At 53.7% G+C, this 21,190-nt stretch overlaps 1 protein-coding gene across 2 annotated transcripts in view; it reads left to right on the top strand.

Annotated features, from left to right (window-relative positions):
- The window catches only part of CUX1 (cut like homeobox 1), a 283,380-nt gene extending 265,267 nt beyond the window's left edge, over nucleotides 1-18,113 (top strand). For both annotated transcript variants that reach the window (XM_064467865.1, XM_064467864.1), the window contains exons 15-23: nucleotides 4,944-5,080; nucleotides 5,542-5,608; nucleotides 6,841-6,953; nucleotides 7,625-7,741; nucleotides 10,043-10,126; nucleotides 10,613-10,669; nucleotides 13,810-13,890; nucleotides 15,802-15,866; nucleotides 16,315-18,113. In XM_064467865.1, coding sequence (XP_064323935.1) covers nucleotides 4,944-5,080; nucleotides 5,542-5,608; nucleotides 6,841-6,953; nucleotides 7,625-7,741; nucleotides 10,043-10,126; nucleotides 10,613-10,669; nucleotides 13,810-13,890; nucleotides 15,802-15,866; nucleotides 16,315-16,375 — 782 coding nt within the window. In that variant the 3' untranslated portion in view covers nucleotides 16,376-18,113. The remainder of the gene's footprint in view (nucleotides 1-4,943; nucleotides 5,081-5,541; nucleotides 5,609-6,840; nucleotides 6,954-7,624; nucleotides 7,742-10,042; nucleotides 10,127-10,612; nucleotides 10,670-13,809; nucleotides 13,891-15,801; nucleotides 15,867-16,314) is intronic.
- The last annotated feature ends 3,077 nt before the right edge of the window (nucleotides 18,114-21,190 follow it).

Here is a 21,190-nt window from a genome sequence, read left to right as displayed (position 1 = left end):
GGAGAGAGATGCCAAAAAGCCGTAGCATTTACTTCTGCATGGGAAAGAATGACCATTTCAACTCCTAGGTAACTGTCCACAGCAACATGGCCACTAACCAGAGTGGCTCAACCTGGGGAAAGGTGGAAAAATCAAAGGACCCGTGGCAGACACAGTTTCCTGCTTCTTCCTCTGGCTCCCACTCCTCGCCCAGGCACGCTCAAACACCAGTGTTTGTGTTGAGCGAGTCTCCAGCTTTGTGCCTTGGTTTCTCAGTCTTCATGTCAAGATTTAGTTATCTTACCATCATCTTCCTTCCACTCAATAAAATTGTCTTAAAGCCTTTGAAGTAGTGGGTTTCAATGCACTTCAGTTGACTTCTGAGAGGATTGTTTTTCAAAGAAAGCTCCTAGCTTGCCACATCACTTCTCTGCTTGCTTTCTTTTTTACAGTTGCATAAATTCAAGGAGGCCAGACAGTAGCGGAGGCAGATTAAAAAGTTACCATAAGGCAAATCAGGGTGTGAACTTGCAAAGCATCAGCTAATTTGCAGTAACTGCCCATGTGTGTGCTCCTACTCTGCAGATCCCTTCAGCAATACCACTTACCTCTCATTTCCTTCAGGCTCAGAGGATACACATGAGCAGTTACTCCAGTCTCATGGATGTGTAGCAAGTTACAGCCTATCTCACCCCAAGGTGATTTATTCATCTGTCTGTATCCTCAGTAATCAAGTCACCATCTTATGGAAAGATTGCCTCTCATTTATTTATGTCTGGCCTTATAACTTCAAACTAAGTTGCTAGTATGTCTTAATTTTCTCCATCTGTGAAAACAGATGCTGTTTATTTTGGATGATTTGCCAAGGGAGTCCAATTGCTGGGGCTTGTTGTAGGAGTCAAAGTTGCTGTTGCTCCGTGACAGCGCTGGGCTCGCTGTCTTGCAGGCGCTCCCGATGAGCCCCTACATCTGCTGGGCTCGGAGCTACCCTCGAACGTGCCCATGGAGCCTCGGAATCCGGGACTTTTTTCCTCGGTACTCACTGCAAGGATTTTAACTTGCAGCTTTGGAGGAGTGTGAGGCTGACGGTGCTATTCACCAAGGAAGAAGTGTGAGATTCATCTAAACCTTTTATTCTCAGTTTAGGGCCATTTTGTTTCCTCCCCACGTGAGACACCTTTGTGTCTCACCGCATGGCCTGTCTGCACTGACATGTTTTTTCAGAAACACGCATCTCTCGGCAGTGTGACCTCAGGCAGTGGGTTGGAGGTACGTTTAGACTTCCCAGGGCAGACATCTTCTTTACAGCATCCTCTCTGAGCAGAGAGGATCACTCATTCTCTAATCACCCATTCAGTTTTGGGCAGCATATGATGTTTTTCAAGAGCCTTACCAATATTATTCTTCCTGACAGGTGACCAGTCTTTTGCAAAGTGGTTGGTTCCTTGCAGAGGACCTGGTCCCCTTCCCCACTCATGCTGGGCCATGATGGGCCAGATGTTCAGCGATACGAAAAATATTTGAAGATTTGGTCAGTCATATGCGGTGTGTGGGAGGAAGCTTGTGGCTGATCATTGTCCTGGGAGGTGCTTCTCTTCAAGCCCAGCAGGGTCTGGCTGTGGTGTTAAGGTGCTAGCCCAGGTTCAGCTGCTGGCAGCCAAAGTTCAGTGGTTGCACCAGGGACTTGCTCCTTGCCCCACGTTTGTTGCAGGTGGTTTCTGCCAAACTCCCGGGAGCCCGTCCACAGAAACTTGCTTTTAGTGACCTCTGTGTTACTGGCCAGCCAGGCCAGATGAAAGCTTAGGGATTTAGGATCATTGTCATGGGGAGTTTAAATTAAGAAAACCCTGATCAAGAAGGAGAGTTCACCCAGCCAACTGCTCTCTAGAAACGAACTTCACAAGAGCCCCATGCAAAACTCCTGGTCCAGCTCCCATCTGCTCTGCCACCTTCCCAAGAACGCCGAGAAAAGCAGAAGATATTTGTCAGTAATGACCCGGTCTCAGCTGCTTGTTTTCTGCGTATCAGGTGGAGGCAGCAAGGAAGGACCAGGCCTGCCTGCGCCAAGCAGCGCTGCGGTATGGCACCAGGCCCGGCGGGTGACTTCTGCCAGCGCTCAGTTGCCCACTTGCTGCATTTCATCGCTTTTCTCCATTAGGTGATGGCAATGTCAGGCCCGTTTCTCCTTTGCCTCAAAAGTCAGGAACGACGGAGTTTGAGGCTAAAGATACATGGATTAAAATCCTAGTTTCCGCAGGACTTCACCTTCTTTGTCCCATTATCTTCTGCAGTACCTCTCCTTCTTCCGCAGCTTTTGAGGTATTTGCACATCTGAAGGGTCAGATCGAGGGCTTTCCAGCACAGCAGCTTAGAGAAGACAAAGGCAGATTTTCTTTTGCTCAGTCTCAATACTTGAACTGACCTGCCTTCCTGGGAGAGGCGTCCACCCGCTGCTGGAGGTGAAGGGTTGCTGGCAGAGAAGTGATGAGCTCGCAGGTGGCCACTGCCCTTTTGAAAAAAGAAAGTTATGATTAAAAAAAAACCACCAAAAAACAACTGTGAAAAGAGATACTGAAGGAGAAATGAGAGAGAAGGTCCGTGCATTTTGGTTGCTTTCAGTGTTAGGGGTGGTTCCAGTCTTTTCATGGCGGGTTCATAGACTGGCCAGCATTGAGGCAGTGAAACCCAAGGGAGGAAGGGCACGGCTTTCTTTGAAACTGGGAAGATGTGTTTCTTTTGTGACCCTTTTTTCTCCTCAGCAAACTGAAAAACTCAGTCCATGTAACTCAAAAGAAAAAAAAAAAGTCATTTAAGGAGAAATTTGGGAGCTGGGATCCAGGGCTCGGGTCTCCTTCAGCAGGATGCCAAAGGTCAGTTCTGCAGAGGTTTTTTGGGCAGGGTGGGAGGGAGGGAACGTGTCCTGCCTCGTCCAGCCCCTCCGCTCCTGCCGTGGTGCAGCCCAGGCACGCCAGCAGCAGCATCAGGCCCTTTGCACACTGATCAGGGCTGCAGAATTGGGCCCCACAGCCCATGTTTGACTAGTAATAGCTTCCCAATTACATTTTAATGCAATTTAAAGAGACAGCCAATTAAATAATTAACCATAGGGAAGAGGTTTTCTTCTTTCCAAATCTTGTTAATGCAAGTCTTTAGCATCAGGCCACCCATGTTTCAGGAGCAGTCAGCAATTCCCCATTTCTTGAGAAACACTGACCTCCAGTGGGATTGTGCCTTTATCGCAACTGCTCCTGGCTCTTTCCTGAGCCTTTTATTTGGGGCCTATAAAATGCGAATAGGTGGGGGGAACAAAAATAAATCCATGGGTTGTGTCTGAAGCATGTGCCACCTCCCTTTCCCTGCAGACAGGCTTGGTAACTTACAAATAACATAGGAACTGCATTTCTGACAAAAAGGGGGGGAAATTTGCACCGGCAAAGCCCCCGCTTCATGGGAAAGCAGCGTTGGCTTCAGGCATGACTTCGTTCGAGCCCCGTTGTTGCCACTCTGAGTCCAACCCTCCCAGCCAGGCCCTGCAGGGCATCGAGCCCCGTGCAAGGACCCCCATCCGCAGCCACTTTTGGGGTGCACAGGGCAGCTCCCGGCACGGGAGGACTGGGTGAGCTGGAATTGAGCTGTACACAGTTTGCGCCTCTCGTCTGAAGTCTTCAGAGAGGGTAGGAGGCCCTGTGGGCGCAACAGTCTGCCCTCGCTTCTCCCCCAGCGCGGCTGCTTCCCAGGCAGCCTTTGTGTTTCTGGCTTCCTGGCTGTTGATAAATGAGGATTTTTGCCTTCCAGCCGTCTGGAATTCAGGGGAATAATTACAATGGGAATTATCAGGGAGGGACTGGAACAGCTGGGACCTGAGCTTTCACCCACCTGGAAATCCAGGCACAGAGGGACGTATCCTGCATCCCTGCAGCGGGGAGGCTGGCGGTGCAAAATGCAGGGTCTGAACCTTGATCTAAGCTTTTTTTTCAGCCAGGCAGAGGCCCAGGCGTTGCTGGCAACAAGGGAGAAAGGTGAACCAAGTAGATTTCTGCTGCAGGACAGGACTCTTGCTTGCTGATGCTCTGTGTTTCGGGATGGATTTGCAAACAAGCAAGAAGCTTGGCCTGAGGTGCTGGTCCTGCGCCTCTTGCTGTAGCGGTGTTTTGGCCCCATCTCTCTGTTGCTTCACATCTGGGCTGGGGTTATACGAGGGGAACGAGAGGCTTTTGTTTTTCTCCTGGAGCATTCCAGCATGCGCCTGTTGTGGTTTAGGGCGTGGGTTTTACTCTGGGGGGCAACTGGAAGGAGGCCTTGTTTGTCAAAAATTGGCTGAGCGGGGATGCCGGGGGCTGCGCAGCCTCACCCAGCACCTTGGAGCAGGATTGGTCCCACCGGAGCCCCTCCTGGGAGACATCCCCCACCCTGCTCCAACCCCCTGTGGCACCGTCTGCACCGTGTGTGCCTGTCCCAGCATCCGCAGCCAGGGATGTGCTGCCCAGAGGCCACCTCCATCATGCCTTTTCTGTGCAGACCAGACCTGGGGATCGGCTTGTGGGTTCAGCTCCCCTTATCTCTCTCCAGGTAGCCCCGCTCTCCCAGCCAGGATGCTGCCAGGTACCCCTGGGGCACCAAAAATATTTTGTCGATGCATTTGAAGCAGCCATGCCTGTGCAAGCAGCTGCTTGCTCACATTGCCTCCAGTGCTGGGACGTGGCACTGGTCCTGCCTGGGGGTGGCTGCCTGTCCTGGGGCATCACTGGGGTGGGTTGGACCCCTGGTCATTTCTACCTGGAGCAGAGCAGGGGTTGCTGACGTGGTCCCTCCTGCTGCCCTCAGAAATAAGGAGAAAACAGGGTTGCTGCCTGTGAGTTGGCTTCAGTGCTCGAGGTTGGGGTTTCTCAGCTTTTCGGTGTCCCCTTGGCAAAATCTGGGGGTTTGGGTCACCTGTGGGTGACAGCCCTGGCTCTGTTTTCCAGTGCGCTGTGCGGAGCTGCAGATCCAGATGACCGAGGCCGTGTCCACGCTGGCTGGCCAGAAGGAGCTCATCGCCAAGCTGGAACACGACCTCAGCACCATCCAGGCCCTGTCCACCGTACATCGCCCGGATGCGGAGGTAACCCTGACCCTCAGCACTCAGCTCCCCGCAGCGGGCAGCGACCAGTCAAAATGTCCCCGGGGCTGATTATTACTGGTGGAACGGCCAACAGCAGACGCTGTTTTACTCTCTCTTCTGTTTTTCTTTTTTTCCCTCCCTTTTCTTTCTCACTACTCACCCAGCAGAGGGTTGCACGATGCCCATGCAATGGGATGGTGCTGGCGTGGGAGGGGGTAGTGGTGGTGGCATCCAGGTATTGTCTAGCTCTTCTTCCCGGGGAAAGGGTGGTCTCTGAGAGTTGAATACCAGCCTCTCCATGTTCTCTCGGGCTTGATCCTTGCACAGTGCCTGTTTGGCAGCAATGGTTCTCATGATGCTGCAGGCGCCAGGGCGGTAGCGGGACCCAGAAGGGGTTTGCTTTGACCAGAGACCTTTGGGTGGGTGGGAAATGTTTCATCCCTTCTGCCTCTGTTGCCCAGGGTGCGGCAGTCCCTAGCCTGGAGAAGATACCTGAGCCCATCAAGGAGGCCACAGCGCTGTTTTATGGTGAGAGGCGGGCGCAAAGCCGGGGCCATGCTGTGCGCCGAGGTGCTGGTGGGTGCCATCTGGCACCAAGGGCAGGGTGGGCACCTCCGCGGATGATGGCATGAGGATGCTGCTAAGCAGGTGCAGACATCGCTGGCTCAGTGTGTCCTTCACTGAGGCCAGTGATGGGGTTTCCATGCTCAGCACGGTTTGCCTGTCCTCTGGCTGCTCCGGAGACAGTGCAGTGGGCTCAGGCCTGGCCTGACTCCGAGCTGAGCTGGTGAACCTAGACTGAACCAAACACCCTGCCCTTTAATTCCTGTTCTTTCCACACCAAATCCCCTCCAGAGCCAGCAAGCTAAACATTTCCTTTATGTCGGCTCTTGCACGGAGGTCTGCAGGAGAAAATGAATCAGACAAATAATGACACTTGGCTCCTCTGGAAGAAAACCCACTTCCTTTCCTTCTTTTTTTTTTTTTTTGTTTGTTTGTTTGGTTTGCTTTGTTTTGAAAACACACAATAAAAAATATCACAGCAACAGTCCCACCAAGCCAAACAACCTGCAGCCACCCATCCTGCGCTATGAATAGCTCCTCTGTGCAGCCGGTTGAGTCATGGCTTCAGGGACATATACCTTTCCTTGGCCATGGATGCCTCCCGCTGCCAGGAAGGCAGCGTGAGGAGGGATGGCCACAGCCCCTAGGGCACCTGCAGACCCCCATTGTGGGGGGCAGCTGTGTGGGGCACCCACAAAATGGGGCTCCTGGGCACGGCAAGCTGGCGATGGCTGTGGGTGAGCAGCCCCTACTTCGCTGGGGTGGCTGAAAGAGGAGAAAGTACAAAATGGGGGTGACTCTTGTAAGGAGGGGAAGGGGATAGAAGAGTGCGTGGATGGAGAGGTTGGTTGTGGCACTGGGTCTTTGGTTAGGGCTACGGCTGCTGCTGAAGCTATGGGGGAGAGTCTGGGAGCAACTGGGAGGGTTGGGTCATGGGAAGGCAGTCACGGGTTGCACCAAATAATGCAGTTGGTCTTCCCTGGGGATTGACCCTGTCCATTCCCAGGATAAGTCCCAAAAAATGGAAAAAAGCACAAAAACTAGTCCATGTTGTAACAGCTGTGCTCAGGAGTATCTCCCTGGGTGCCCCCGAGGTCCTGTGCTGTTGGAGGGGGGACCTCAAGCAAGCCCCCTTTGCTCAATGGTAGATGGTGGGCGTCTGCTGGGTTGTCTCTCATGCCAAGCATTGCCTGCAGGTCACCCGCCATCCCCCGGCACCTCATTCCCCGAGGGGCAGGTGGACTCGCTCCTCTCCATCATCTCCAGCCAGAGGGAACGCTTCCGGGCCAGGAACCAGGAGCTGGAGGGGGTACGTCGGTGGGGAGGGCAGCCGCACACTGCAGGACCTGCAGCCTGGGGCTGGCTGCTTTAATGACCAGTGGGGAATTTATTATCAGCACAGCACAGGCAGCACCACGGCAAGCAAGAGAAAAACATATTCTGCTGTTAGCAGGACCAAAGCCTCCCTCAGCCCATTGGTGTTGCTCCAATTCAAGGACAGGTCCAAATCCCTGTCGCCTTGCAGGTGTGCTTGGCCATCTGGCACAGCATTCAGGGGTGCCCTATGAAAAAGCACATAGGGAACCATGTAGCAACGGTTTGGGGTAGAAAACCCAATAGCTCTGTAAGTTGAAGTACTGCTTAAAATAACTTCTTCAAAGCCAGCAGGTTGGCTCTGCACCTCCCGTGGGGGCCAGGTCTTAGCCCAAAGCCACCTGCAGCCACCTTGGCTGCCCCAGCCCATATTCAGCCATGGAGCGATTGGGTTCATTAATGGTTCTGGACTGGGGGCCCCATTCAGCAGCAACTGGGACAATTTTAATTTGAGAGCAATTTTAATTCAAAGCCAGAGGATTTTAATTACTGAGAGGGGACTGAACCCTGACTGGATGCAGCAATCAACCCCTTTGTCTCCCACCCAGTTAGATCCTGTCCTTCCCCCGGCCTCACTGCTAACGACCCTCTTGCTCCCCCATGCAGGAGAACCGCATGATGCAGCACACGGTGCAGGCCCTGCAGAGCGAGCTGGACAACCTGAGAGCTGACAACATCAAGCTCTATGAGAAGATCAAGTTCCTCCAGAGCTACCCTGGCCGGGTGAGTGGCTGGCTGTCCGTCCTCCGGCTGGGTTCACGTGGATGGACCGACCCCAGACATAGACCATTGCCCTCTGTGTACAAGAGCGATGAGGAAATTGCACATTACCTACAGCTGGGAAATGGGAGCTAATTGGGGTGAAGAAGGGTGTAGTGCACTGCTTAGAGGAGCAGGTACCCAGCCCCTCTGCTGGGAAGCTGGTTTTTAACCATGCTGAAGGGTGACTGACATCTTTGATGGCAGAAGCTCGAATTTCCTCCCTGAAAAAGCTGCTGCAAAGCCCTTTGATGCTTACTGCTGGTAGCATGATGCTCCAGCAGGCAAGTTGTGGATGCTCCTTCCCAACCAGGCAGCAAGCAGTTAAATCGGGACCTCCTGCAATAAATCCCTGCAGTTACAGCCTGAAAAATAATTAATCCTGTCATACCTATGCTCATTCCCTGACACCCTGAATTTCTTGTGGCCAGCAGAGAGAGCTGCTCAGCTTTCCACTCTCCTGGACAACCAGAGAGCCTTCCCAAAAGAGCAGAAACCAGCCCAAAACCAGCCCAGTAATCCCAGTAAGGCCAGGAGGAGGCTGGGGAGCAGCATCAGACCTTGCTGGAACCTGCTCTGCTCGTGTCGCGTCCCTTGGGGGTTTCATCCCTGGAAATCCCTGGGGCTTTTGCATGCAGGACAGGTTGCCACCTGGGGAGATTTCGATTGCAACCACTTCCTCAGTTGCAGCCGCGCTGTTGTGACCTCAGGCTTTCCTAATAACTGCAGAAGTGACAATAACCAGGGAAGAGACTTCGGTTTGAATGCTGGCTCCTCAGCCTGCCTGCCCTGCCATCCTCCCCTGAAGCTGCTGCCTTTCCATGCTGGCTGAACTGAGTCCGGTTTATCGATGGATATTTTAATAGCATTTGGGGATGGGAAACTCCTACAGCCGTGAAGGACCTTATTTGGTTCTTTTATTTATGTCTCAGTGATGACGCTGGGTCAGCCCCTCTGACATTTTTGCCCCTTTCGCCTGCGGAAGATCATATCCATGTTTATCTGCTGCTACAAGGCAACCCCTGAATGCCATTCACATGATCTAAAGAGCAAGAGCTTTCGACGCAGCAGCACGGGGGATTGCATAATTCACCACCTAATCGGGCATGTGACACATTAAAAATAATCATCAAAGATCATTCAATAAGGCCAGGCTATAGTGAATTAATTGCCCCTAAATTGGGAGCTGGTCTCATCGCTGGCTTCTGACTGCGTGGTGACCCGGGGATCGTATTGCAGCGCGTAAGGGCATATTTGCTAAAGGTCTGTGTGCAGCGGGGTTTACCCGTGGTGAAACGGAGCCACCGGCGACTGTGCTGGGGCGGCCGGGCAGGACAACCAGCAGCACGTAGTAGCGGGTCCAGAAAAACCTTGGTAAATGTCAGCATCCCCGTGCTGGCGGGGCAGAGCTGGAGAAGGCACAGGGAGGGAGAGAGATGGATTAGCACCGGAGCCCTTGAGCAGGGATGTGCAGCCCACGTAGCTGGGAGCCAGGGCTCACACCAGACTGTGACCGTGCCCGGTGACAGCACATGCTGTTTCCAGGCTGGTTTGGGGTAGGAACGATGTGGAGTCTCCAGTTCTTGTGACCTGCAGAGGTAGCACTGGAGAAAGCAGGAGCAGGGATGTGCAGGCTGCAGGGGCATCCTCAGGGCTTGCCGCTGCCATTCGTCCAGCGCCGCCTGCGAGGCTGCACAAGGGGAACCTCTGTCCCAGGAGGAGTTTAAAGCCCAGCATGTCTGAACTGACCTACACCTTTCACTTCTCTCAAGTAGTTATCTTCATTTTCCTTGCCCTTTGCCCAGCTAATAATAGCTGTATGTTTAAACAATCATTTCCTCCTCCTAAACCACTGTCTTCCTCCTACCTGGTCCAGCAGCACAGGAATTCAGGGTGAGATTTGCACTAGCCCAGGTGTTTCCAGGTGAAGCTGGTGACACGGATGACTAATAATTAATAGAAAGGGCAAAAAACAGGGGGACATGGGTGGAGTCCCTGTGGAAGAAAGGACTTTGTTAAATAGCACTGTTGTTTTGCTCCTTTTTGAAGGTGATGGATCCTGTTGGCCCCATCGGTCAGCGCTGGGCTGTGCTTCTCCATCCTTTGGGGGGTCACATCTTCCACATGAGCAGCTCAGGGTGGGCTGGGGGCAGTTCTGGCCCTGCGCTGGGTCTCCATACACAGCTTGCACTGGGGCGTATTAGGTAGGGGCAGCTATGCCAGCACCAGTGCCCACTGGCTCTCACCCTGCCTCTGCTCCCACAGGGCGGCAGCAGGGACGACACCGAGCAGCGCTACTCCTCCCAGTATGAAGAGCGCCTGGACCCTTTCTCCTCCTTCAGCAGGAAGGTATGAAAAGCTCCTGGCAACCTCCCTCCGCATCAGCCCCTCTTGCCACGGGATTGTTGCCTCCTGCGGGGTAGGACTCAGCCAGCCCCGTTTGGCTTTGCAGAGCACAGCTTTGCCCGGCGTAGGGAGGGGGGAGGCTTTGCAGCACGCTGTAGTGGGTGGGCAGGTTGCTTTGCTCAGTTCTGGTTTTGCTTGCAGCAAGGTGGGCTGGGTGTGTGGAAGGGAAGGAGCAGCCGGAGAATGAAACCTCTCAGGGAAATTATTTAATTAGATGAAATTCAGGGATAGCACTCTGAAAGCATAAAACACATTCAAATAGCATTCACTTTAAAAAACAAAAAAAAGACATTATTCCCACATGATGTCCCCTATGGCTGTGTATGGGAGGGGGAAGCTTCCCTGGGCACAGAGCTCCTTCCATGATTTGCAAACCCTAAATCAGCCCTTCGAGCCTCAAAATCAGCTGCTTCTACCATTTGCTTGCAGGAACGCCAGCGGAAATACCTGAGCCTCAGTCCCTGGGATAAAGCCACGCTAAGCATGGTGAGTGGGCTGCACCCGCTGTGCCACAGTGGGTGGCGAGAGGTTTTTAGCCCCGGTCCAGCACAGAGAACACTGCTGCTGGGTTTAGCCCTGGGTGGGGGACAGACCCCATCCCCGCTCCCCCAGGCAGGGGTGCAGACCATGCTGGGGCCACGCTGGGGCTTGGCTTAGGAGAAATCACTTTTCTCCCTTGACCTTTCCTTCCCCTTTCCCCCACTCCATCCCGCGGTGTCCCGGGATGTCCAAGCCAGAGAGGGTGACCCAGCTCCAACCCAGCCAGAGATGCCGCAGCTCAGGCCACTGCAGTGTCAGGGCACAACCCGGGAGCTCAGGGCCAGCTTGTGTCTCAGAGGATCACTGTGGAACCACTGTCTCCGCTGACCATACCCGCAGGACCCCCAGGCAGCGCTGGGAGGTGGATGCAATGGGCTGCAGGAGATGCCTCTTCTCTGGTTTGTACTGTGGATGGGGGGCTCAGTGCTGCACCCCCAGCCAAGCGGCAAAGCCTCTTCGCACACAGCATGCAGGTGGGGTTGGCTCAGCTGGACTCCCCGTAGCAGACTCACCCAGAGAGCCCCAGCACCCCACGCAGCCGGGGAGGAGGCGTGCGGCGGGCCGCGAAGGGTCCCGCTCCAGGGGAGATGCTGTGCCTCGCAGCTTCCTTGGGCACATAGTTCTCTGTGTGAGATTGTGTGTGAGATGCTGTATTCTCCAGAAAAAACACTTCTCCCGCCCTGATCCTTCCTGCTCTGGTTCTTCCTTCCAAAAAAGCATCGGGGAAAATACTGGGGAGCTGCTGGTGTCTGCAGCAGCAGGGGGTCCTCGCCTGAGCTGTGGCAGGCAGGAGAGATGCTGCTGCCACCGTGGGCATTGGCTAGCATCTCTTAGGGGTGCATGCTGCTTTCTGAGCTAAACATGTTGTTACTGAGATCTGACTTATGTTTGTGACATTAGCAGCAGGCTCAGGATCAGCTTTTGGCTGTTAACCCCCGGCTATCCGGCACAACAGAGGTTAATGTGGGACCACTGGTCTGCAACAGCCACAGAATGCAGAAATGTCTTGTAATAAAGGCAAAGTTGTCATTTGCATAAAAACCAAGCAAATGCCAACATGAATATGGATTGGGTGGCGTGCCAGCACCACGGAGAATTAATGAAAGGCATTTACAAAAAAACTGACTTAGGGGAGTTATTCCTTGGGAATATTTAAGAACATAATCTTGTTTGTTACAGCAGCCCCTGCCATGGCCGTGAATAGCAAAGAAGATTTCAGGCCAGAATTGGTTTGGTGGGAGATCTGTGGGTTTTAATGCCAGCTTTGGAAAGCCCACGTGGTGGTTTGGGGAATGTGCTTATGTCCATAATGAATCCCTAGCTTTTACAGCAGGAATAAAAAGTTGCTATGTCGGAAGGTAGGATCTGTCGTTCATAAGCTGCTTTTCTAGGCTGTGGTTACTCCTGACTCTGGCTTTTGTGAAGGGTTGGACACGAAGGTTTTCCCATCGGGACGCCAGTATCATGGTCCAGAAGGGCTCAGACATCGTCAGGGTCTGGCTGCTGTTCAGTGGCCTCTCCAAAATGAGGGGTTAAAGCATTACACAGCCCGGCCCCACAGGGTTTCTGGGACCCAGTGGGCTTGGACATCTCTGTGGGCTGGCACAGGACTGGCAAAGGTGGAGAGTACATCTTTCAAGATAGGTCAGAGAAATGGGTAAACCTGCAGACCAGGTTACTCGTGAGGTTTTGAAGACGCCCAAGGAATTTTCGTGTTTGTGGTTGCTCTTCAAAATCCCCCAGGGCAATGTCCATCTAGCAGTCCCTGCTTTGGGGGTGCTTTGCTTTATTTAGCCCGAGCAGTGCTGTGTGCCTTTCCAAGGGCTGTTGGTGTCTTCCACCTCGTGGCCTCTCCCACAGTGGTACCCAGCCTTGCTGAGGACCGGCAGCAGGAGGAGGCAGTACATGCCTGCGAGCTCATGCCCATGGGTGAGCAAAGGGGGTGAAGACCTTCCTTTAACTACAGTCATCTGTGACAAGTACGAAGGGCAGTGGGACAAGCTGTGGGACCCCAGGGATCTGTCTGGACCACCAGGTCCATCCATGAGCCTCCCCCGTGCAGCAGGAGGGCTGTTACTTGGGAGAGCAGCCAGGGGTCCGGCCACAGGTCCCCTAAAATCTATAGCCCAGCAGTGACTGACATCCTTGAGAGCTTATGTTTTCCAAGGTGCTCAGCCAGCACTGAAGCCTGGCAGAAGGTGTACACAGCTCTCAGCACACACATAGCCTTGCCGCTGCCAAAGCTGGGTGCCCCACACTGTACCAAGCCTTTAATCCCACTTTACCAGCTCTTTGCTGCCCGTGGGTCCAGAGCCATGGCATGGGACCGTGGTTGCTTTAGGCTGAGCTGGCCGGAGGTTCACAGGGAGGGATGCCAGGAGCTGGAGGAGCGTACAAACCCCAGGGTGCAGAGTGGTCACCCCTAAAACATGCCGGGGTGCCTGGGAGCCTGCACTGTCATGAGTCTGGCCATGAAATCATCCTCTAAGTAGGTCATCCCTGGGGTCCCGCACTGGAGCTGGGGTGCAGGCAGGGCTGCGCAGCGGGGCCAGTCGTCGGGAACACCAGTGCTGCGTTTGCTCAGCTACCCTGCCAAGGAGGCAGCGAGGGGACGCTGCAAATCACAGCTTCTTTGAGCTCATGAATTAAAAATGTGCAAGACTTAATTACTGCTGGGGTTTCTCTCTGGAGCGGTGCTGAGCCGCAGGCAGGCTCTGAGTCAGGGCTGGCGCAGGGAGAGCGGGCAGGGCCGCTGGAGAAAGCTGGGGTAAAAGCAGTTAAAAATGAAATCTGAGAGAGTTTCAGTGTGGGGAAATCCTATGGTTCGCAGCCCTGAATTCACTTCAGTTTGGGCAATTTTGGGCTGAGAGCCTAAGTACTTGTGGTAGTCACCTTGAAGGAGAGCAGCTGCTCAGAGATGGGCACAGGTGGGTGGCAAAGCGTCCTGCCTCACCTGCATGTTTACGTAGGTCTAGCAGAAGCAGGGCCCCAATCTTGGCCAGGGTCTCTCCGAGCCTGTGTGCGGGGAGGGCTGGTTTCCGCTGACCCACATTAAAACGGGATTTGCTGTTCTGCTCTTGCTGCAGGGGCGGCTCATCCTCTCCAACAAGACGGCTCGGACTGTTGCCTTCTTCTACACCCTGTTCCTGCACTGCCTCATCTTCCTGGTAAGTGCGGGGGCCACAGTGGGGCGGGCACCCCCTTTAAAATGGCAGCAAGCATCCTGTTCAGGGGGAATTTTTGCATTTTCAAGATGTTATGCCAAACAAGTGTGTTGCAGCTAGTGTATCACCAGCTCTGGAGGCACGGGGTGGCGGGGACTGTGGGCAGCACAGCTCAGCAGAGACACGTACGTGCCAGTGAATATCCCCCCCTTTGACTTCATGGGGTGGGAATGGCCACCCTCGGTGGGCACAGGCTTGGCCAAGGGCAGGAGCTGGAAGCTGTGTGTGTCTTCATGTTGTGCCCAGAAACAGCTGTGGGGCCCCAGTGCCACCATGCCAGGAGCTCACATGGCATTTAGCGTATTTGTGTGCAGGTCTGGGTCGCCATCCCTGCACGCAGGCAAGCAAGCCCTCCGCTTCTCAGGCAGCAAAATTTTGGTTAACTCTTGTGAAGCTAACAGCATAAGAAATTTCAGGAATAGAATATGGCCCCATGACCCCACATTGCCTGTTTCTAGACCATGTGTGGTTCCACCTTCCTATTTCTGGACACATCCCTTAACCTCCTGCACGGGGGAGCTCGCTTACATTCACTGCCCCTCCAGGTGATGAGCCCTGGCTCTGCACTACCCTGTGCGAGCTCTTGTCGTCCCCACGTTTCCTACTTGCCCTGCGGCTCTGTCTTCCTCTATTTTTCAAATTTCCCCAACTGTACATTAGGGTTGGAAGTAGAGAAGTAGAGGTCTGGTTCGGAATAGAGGCTTGAGCCAGCCTGAATCCCCTGGGAGATGGTTGTGGTGTAAACTCCTCCTATATTCTTGCACAGTTTCTGGGATTTTATTTATAATTTCATGGGGAAAAAAACCCAAAATAATAAATATTTAAACAGTGAAACAAGATGAAAGACAGATCAGAACAATATTTCTATCCTGATCTTCTCAAAGTAAAACTGGCTTTGTGTTATTTTGGTGAGGAAAGGAGCAAAGAAAATAAAAAGTTAAACATCATTAAACTTTAAAGCTCTAACCTAAAAAAAAAAAAGTTAAATTCATAAATATTACATGGCTGCAATGATCTTACTTCATCTAGACACAAAAGGGCCTGAAGTCCAGCACCCAGCACTGCCTGGGCTGGGCACACACTGTGTGTCCGATGGGGACCGGACAAACCCAGGGCTCCTCCATCCCTGCAGTGGGAGTAATGTCTTTGCCACTAATCCCAGGAGACAGTGCAGCCTTCACCCCTTCCCACGGCTGCCTTCTGCTTGTCGTGATTTCAGTTAACCCTAATTTGGAGGCCCACTGAGGGGTGTTTATGGAATTAGAATGTTTCCCCAGTGACAAGATAACAACAGCGTACAAATCCCCAAGGTTTTAATGCATCAGCCTGGGATAGGAGGGCTTCTCCCGCTTTCCAAAACCCACTGCTGCCTCCCTGTGTCCTCGGACCACAACTTTGAAATGCCAACTTGGTGGCACAAAGGGAAAAAGGAGCCAAACCGAGCAGTGACCTTCCTAAAACGTGTGCCAAAAACACATCCCCAAAGCCTTCTCCATCCTTGTGCAGCCTTGAGCGTGCCCGCCTTGCCCCAAACCACCGCAGCTGCGGCAGCACCGCCCCGGCAAAAAAAACCCACTGGAAAAGGTCATCCTGACCTTCCTGAGGGCACCCCCCTGAAACACACGCTGGGTTTCTCCATGCTGGTAATGCAAGGCTGCAAAACTGATTTTACCCAGAGCATCGCTTTAGGCCTCTGCTTGATGCACAAAATCCATGGGCGCCTGCAAAGCGCTGCAGCAAGGGCTTTGCTGGTGGCCACGGGGATGGGGTGGCACAGCGGTGACATGGGCTGCTGCGAGGGCGGGCGGAGATGGGCAGGTGAAAGCAGAGCTGATTGCATTTCTTATTTTGCAGGTGCTCTACAAAACAGCCTGGAGTGAGAGCGTGGGAAGGGACTGTGCCGCGTACTGCGCCAAGAAGTGGGTGTGAGGATAGGCTGGGTCAGCCTGGCCCTGGGGCTCGGGAGCATTGTCCGACTGTTTTCGGTGGACAGACCGTGCTGGTTTGCGGCAGATTTTTTGGGCACCGCTTGGCGAACCTCTGTCCTGCAAATGAGGGTGGTTAATTGGGTTTTAAACCCTTAACCCAACAAGGATGGTGGGGAAGAGGTGCACAGAGCAGGACAACTGTCTGTCTTCAGCCACATGTTTTCCAAATCCCTTCACAAATGTGAGCCCTGGGATGAGGATCAGGCCCATGCCTTGACTCCAGCTGCCCTGAGCAGCTCCCAGGTGCTGCTGTCTGTGGCTGGAGGAAAGCATGGTGCTCATTATCGTAGCTAGCGCTCAGAAACGCAGCGGCTCCTGCTCAGCCACCGAAGTGCTTCGGACCTTGCTGTGAATTAACGTAGCTGTGCCCTTTCCCCAGGTACGCCGACCACATCCACAAGTTTCATGAGAACGCGGACGCAGGCAACATATGGCAGTGATGGATGGACACGACCCCACTGGCGCCGGCTCCCCTTTCATCCCACGGCAGGATCTGGCCCTTCACGTCCTGCCAGCTGCTTCGCTATAGCTTTGCTTTCTGCTTCATAGGATGGAGGCAGTGATCCCCCCACTCCCACCTTTGGAAAGCAAAAGCCTCAGTTAATGGAGATTCATTTTGCAGGACACAGCATTTCCAGCCCTCCTTCCCTCCCTGGAGGAAGCCTGTGTCCTCCTGATGTCCCAGAAAGCTCAGTCTTTACCAGAATACATGAAAAATGCAAGATAAGAGGTACTCCTCTCAGATGCAATATCTCTTTCCATCCTGTTTAAATCCAGTGCAACACTGGGTGGACTAAATTTAGCCAGAAATGGGGGGAAAAACTAACATCCTGAACTTGCATTTTCACGTCATGATATTTGGAATTCCTGTTTTGCTCTGGTTTATTGAATTATCGAAGGCAAACAGTCCTTCTGGGCTCTGGTGGAGCAAGCGAGACAGCGGCACATAAAAATCAGCCATTCCCCGAAGACGGGGTTGCTCAGCACGTTGCCTTCTTGCTGCTTCTCAAGTCAAATGAAGCTGGTGCTCAGCTCTGTGCTCCATCTGAAAGGTTCCTCAAGACCTTCTGCGGAGCCTCATACCATGCTGCTGAGCACCAGCAGATACTCTTTCTGAACCAGAGCCGTTGGCTTGAAAATAGCCCAGCTAATTAGGACGTAATGGGCATGACGGGAGGTGTTGCTGGTCAGGACTGATGTCACTGGGATGCTCCAGGCCCTCTCCTTACTGAGATGTTTCTGCCAAGCATTGGTTGCCCTTCTAGGTGCAACTGCTTCACCTAATCCAAGGCAGTACCTGCATCGTACGGGGCTTTACTTGCCTTGTAGTTGATCTGGTCAACATCTGACCCTTTAGGAAACTACAGGTCAAATCAAGCAATTGCTGGAGGTGGGCTTGCTGGGTGATGAACACTGGGCTGCTAATTTGGGTTGATTTGGGGAGAAAGAGGTGATATGAGAGGCTCTAATTAAAAAGAGCAGGTCCCAGCACCCCCTGTTCCTGCCTCAGCTCGCTGTAACCGTATGGTGCGGGAAGATATTAGCTTGTTAGCTAATGGTGGGCCTCAATTAAAATTCCCCTCCGAAGATAGGAGAGTAGTGTTGCTTCCAATTAATATTTCATTGCAGATTCAGATCTATTCACATTCACGCTGCTGGGAAGCCGAGGCCTCTAACAGAGTGTGCAGGCAGCAATAGGCTTCACATCTGCCACGGGCAGCCCAGGTTTATTTATAGGAGCTGTGGCCTGCGGCAAAATGTAAAATACTCATAAATCGAAGGGAGGGATAAACCCCAAGGGACCAACCTGCACCTGTCCTGCTCAGTGTGGGGTAAATCAAGCCTGTCCGGAAGGGAGGCACCCGCAGGGCAAGATGACAGCGAGGGGCTCGGGGGTGATGCTGCCATATGCCGGGGACCTCTTCATAAACTAACCGACTTCAGATGTGGAGGAGATGAGCTTTTGCTGTCTGAAATCAGTAGCTGATCTGGGGAGGGGTGGGATGCTTGTTGCGGCTTTGTTGGGAAGGTTAATTTTGCTTTTTTTAGAAGCTGTATGTGGTGTCTTGGAATTGCAAAACTTCTGCAGCTATTCACACTTGTACTCTTCATAAATGACTTAAAATAGATATTGAGTTCTGCAGGACAAGTGATAAAATAAACTTAGACATGCATTGACAGGGTTGCTTTTGTGCTTTGCTTCCTTTTTTTTTTTGGACTTTCGATATTAAACAACTGAGAAATGTCCTGCTCGAGTCCAAGGGCAGAGTGTGCAGCTAATTTTAGAAACCCATTACAGCAACTAAAGGCAGTGATGTCTCGCAGTGCCAGGAAGGGCAGGACCTCTGTCCCCGTGTGCTGGAGCCGCCGTCCTGGCTGCCGGCGAACATCAGCATCCCATGGGCCAGGCAAAAGGGTCCCAGTGAAGAGGAACCACGGGAGCAGAAGGGCTTGAGCCCAGGCAACCTCCAAAAGCAGAGGTATTCTGTATATCCCCACACAGCTGTTGGTAAAGGCACTCAGGTTGAATGGTGTAAATTTGCCTGGTTAATTTTGGGGGAAGCTGATCGTGATCCCCCCACTTCCTCATCCTCCTTTTTTTCTTGCTTTTCCAGCCCCAGGAGACCCTGGCAGCCCCAGCCTGTGGGGTCAGGCTACTTTGCAGGCTCTGACCTTGGGTTTTAGCCACTGTTTCCTTTGGCCAAGCCCAGCAAGTGCGAGGTGGTCTGAGGAGAGCTGAGAGCCATGGCCCGCCCCCCCCCGAGGGGCCGAAGGGCAAAGGGCTGTGCCAGAGGTTTTGCAACCCCTCCAGGACTCCCAGGTATTACTGGATCCCTGGCCCTGGAGCTGGGGGTTTCATCCCTCAAGCAGAGCCGTCGCCTCCCTCCACACAAAAGAAAAATGGCAAATTCCCTGATTTGTCCCAAATTCCCTCCTGGGGAGGGCGAGGGTTAGATGCAGGGTGTTGCTTCCTCTTCTAATCATGTTTTGCAGCTGTTTTGCAGCTTCCAGCAATTCCTGCTGCCACGGCATGGCACAAGGACCCACAACTCCTGCCTTCTCCCCCGGCACTGGCCACCGGAGAGGGGATGCGCACACCCGGGGCATCGCAGCGAGCACCGGCAGCACTCGGGGTAACACTCCACTCGCTCATCTCAGCCCTGGCGATCTTACGGCAGCTAAGGGACGTCTGGGTGTCCCAGACAGCAAACAACTGCTGCTCCCAAGAGTCCGGCTTTGGCTGCCAAAAACCTCTGACTGGAGGCAGGGAAAGCCCGAACTGCGGAGGGCTCTGGGGTCACCACCTGCCCATGGCTGGCCAGCGCCTCAGCCAAGTTTTTGGAGCTCCTTTCTACAGACGTGCTGGAGGCGAAGGGCTCGGGCAGAGCCAGGGGGCTGCAGGGATCCAGGGGAAGCCTTGTCCCTCCAGGCAGAGCAGTGGGCACTGGAACAGCTGGTGAGATCCTTGTGCATAGCATAAAACAAAAAAATTCTGTGATTTTGATGCCTGGGAAGATGCCCTGCACGTGGGGGTTGTCCTCAGGTGACTGGGCACCAGGAGATGATTCCTCCAGCCCTTGACACCACCTGGCAACCCCAGCCAAGCTTGGCAAGGTTGGGGAAGGGCAAGACACAGCACAGCATTTCTGGCAGCATTGTGCCCAAACCCCCTTGCCCTCCGAAAAGCAAAGCAGCAGGTCAATTAAGGGGAGCAGCAGGCCCAACCTTGGGCAAGAGCTACAAAAGAGCTCACCCTGTGCGGGGTTTGCCATAGGCAGGGTAAGTGCTGTCATGCCCAGCAGGGAGCGGGAGCAGGGCTGCCCTCACTGTCCTGGCGTGCACGAGGTTTGGGGTACACCCAGCTCGTCCCGCCCTGCCCAGCCCGTCACCGGCTGCACTGGGTGACCCTCTTGGGGATGTGCTCGCTCAGAGCCCCGTTCAGTTCTCCTTACAGTCGGGCAAGGAGAGGAACGACGGCAGGGCAGGCACCCTCCGCACCGCACAGCAGCCGCGGCTCTGAAATGCCGTTCCCCAAATGCAGAAGTCCCCGGAGGCGCCACGGCCCACAGCGGCACGTGCAGAGGCTGGGGCTGACTCAGCCGTGAGAAGGGACGCGGCGTCCGCCCGTGGCATCGGCACGGCCGCGGGGCTGGCCGCGGCGAGCAGCGAATGCACTGGCACCTCTGCACGGGCCTCGGTGCTCCTCCACACGCAGCGTGAGAGCAGGTGTTGCCTTGCGTCGCCCCACCGCTGCCAGCTGAGCAGCTTCCCTGCAGCTCGCTGGGCACCACAGAGACATCCCTGCACACCCCTAGAGCCCAACAGCCCTAGAGATGCACACCCCTATTGACCCACACCCCTGCACCCACCCTGAGTCCTGGCACCCCGTGAGCCCCATTTTTGGCCAGGTTCAGAGGGCAGCCCCAAAGCAACCCGCAGCTGGGACGGTGCTGCCCAGAGAGCCCACAGCCCTGCCCTCACTGGGTCCCTGCCTTTTTTGAGGATGGAAGTGGATTTTTTGCTAATTTGATTTGAAAGCCCCTTTTATCCCTGAGTGACTTGAAAGAAAAGGATCGCCACGACCCCTTGCTCTCCCTTGCTGTATTAAATTTGATTATGGGAAACAATTTTAATTAGTATCGACAGATGTTCAGGGAAATAATTATGGGATAACTTTGTGCTTTTTATACCTATTTAACCTGTGAATCTTCTGTCCCAGCTCAGAGACCCAGGCTGAATTTCAGGGGGTGGTGGAGGTTTATATGGTAATAAAAGGCTCCTGGGGAAGCCCGGCTGGCTAATGAGATAACAGGCTGCACACATCTGGGTCACAAGTTCAGTTTTTGCTGCAGGCAGAGGAGACAGGAGAGAAATCACTGCCAGAATGCGGCCAAGCTGTCTTGATTTTCAGCTACAGTGCACTGCAGGGGAGCGCGGTGAGGGGCCCAATCCAGGTCCAGACCCTGCCGTGCAGGGGATGCCGAATGCCCTGACAGCCCGGTCGGTACGTGTTCACGCTCAGGAGGAGCCGGGCGATGCGGCAGTGTTTGCAGGGCAAGCTGCAGCAGCAATAATTGGAGTGCTATAAAAAAAATAGTATGGTTTTTCTAAAGGTCTCTGGCCGGGCGCCTCATCCCTCCGGTCCAGTTCCTGCTGGAAACAGGTCTCCAGAGCTACTAATGCGCAGGCAGCAAACGTGTCTGCCCCCACTCTGCAAATGGAAAAGCAAGATCGATAGGGTTTGAGCGGAGCTG

The sequence above is a fragment of the Phalacrocorax carbo genome, chromosome 17 (genome assembly GCF_963921805.1).
Source record: "Phalacrocorax carbo chromosome 17, bPhaCar2.1, whole genome shotgun sequence".
Classification (NCBI taxonomy): domain Eukaryota; kingdom Metazoa; phylum Chordata; class Aves; order Suliformes; family Phalacrocoracidae; genus Phalacrocorax; species Phalacrocorax carbo.
The sequence above is the reverse complement of the archived record's forward strand: the minus strand, read 5'-3'. Positions and strand labels throughout refer to the sequence as shown.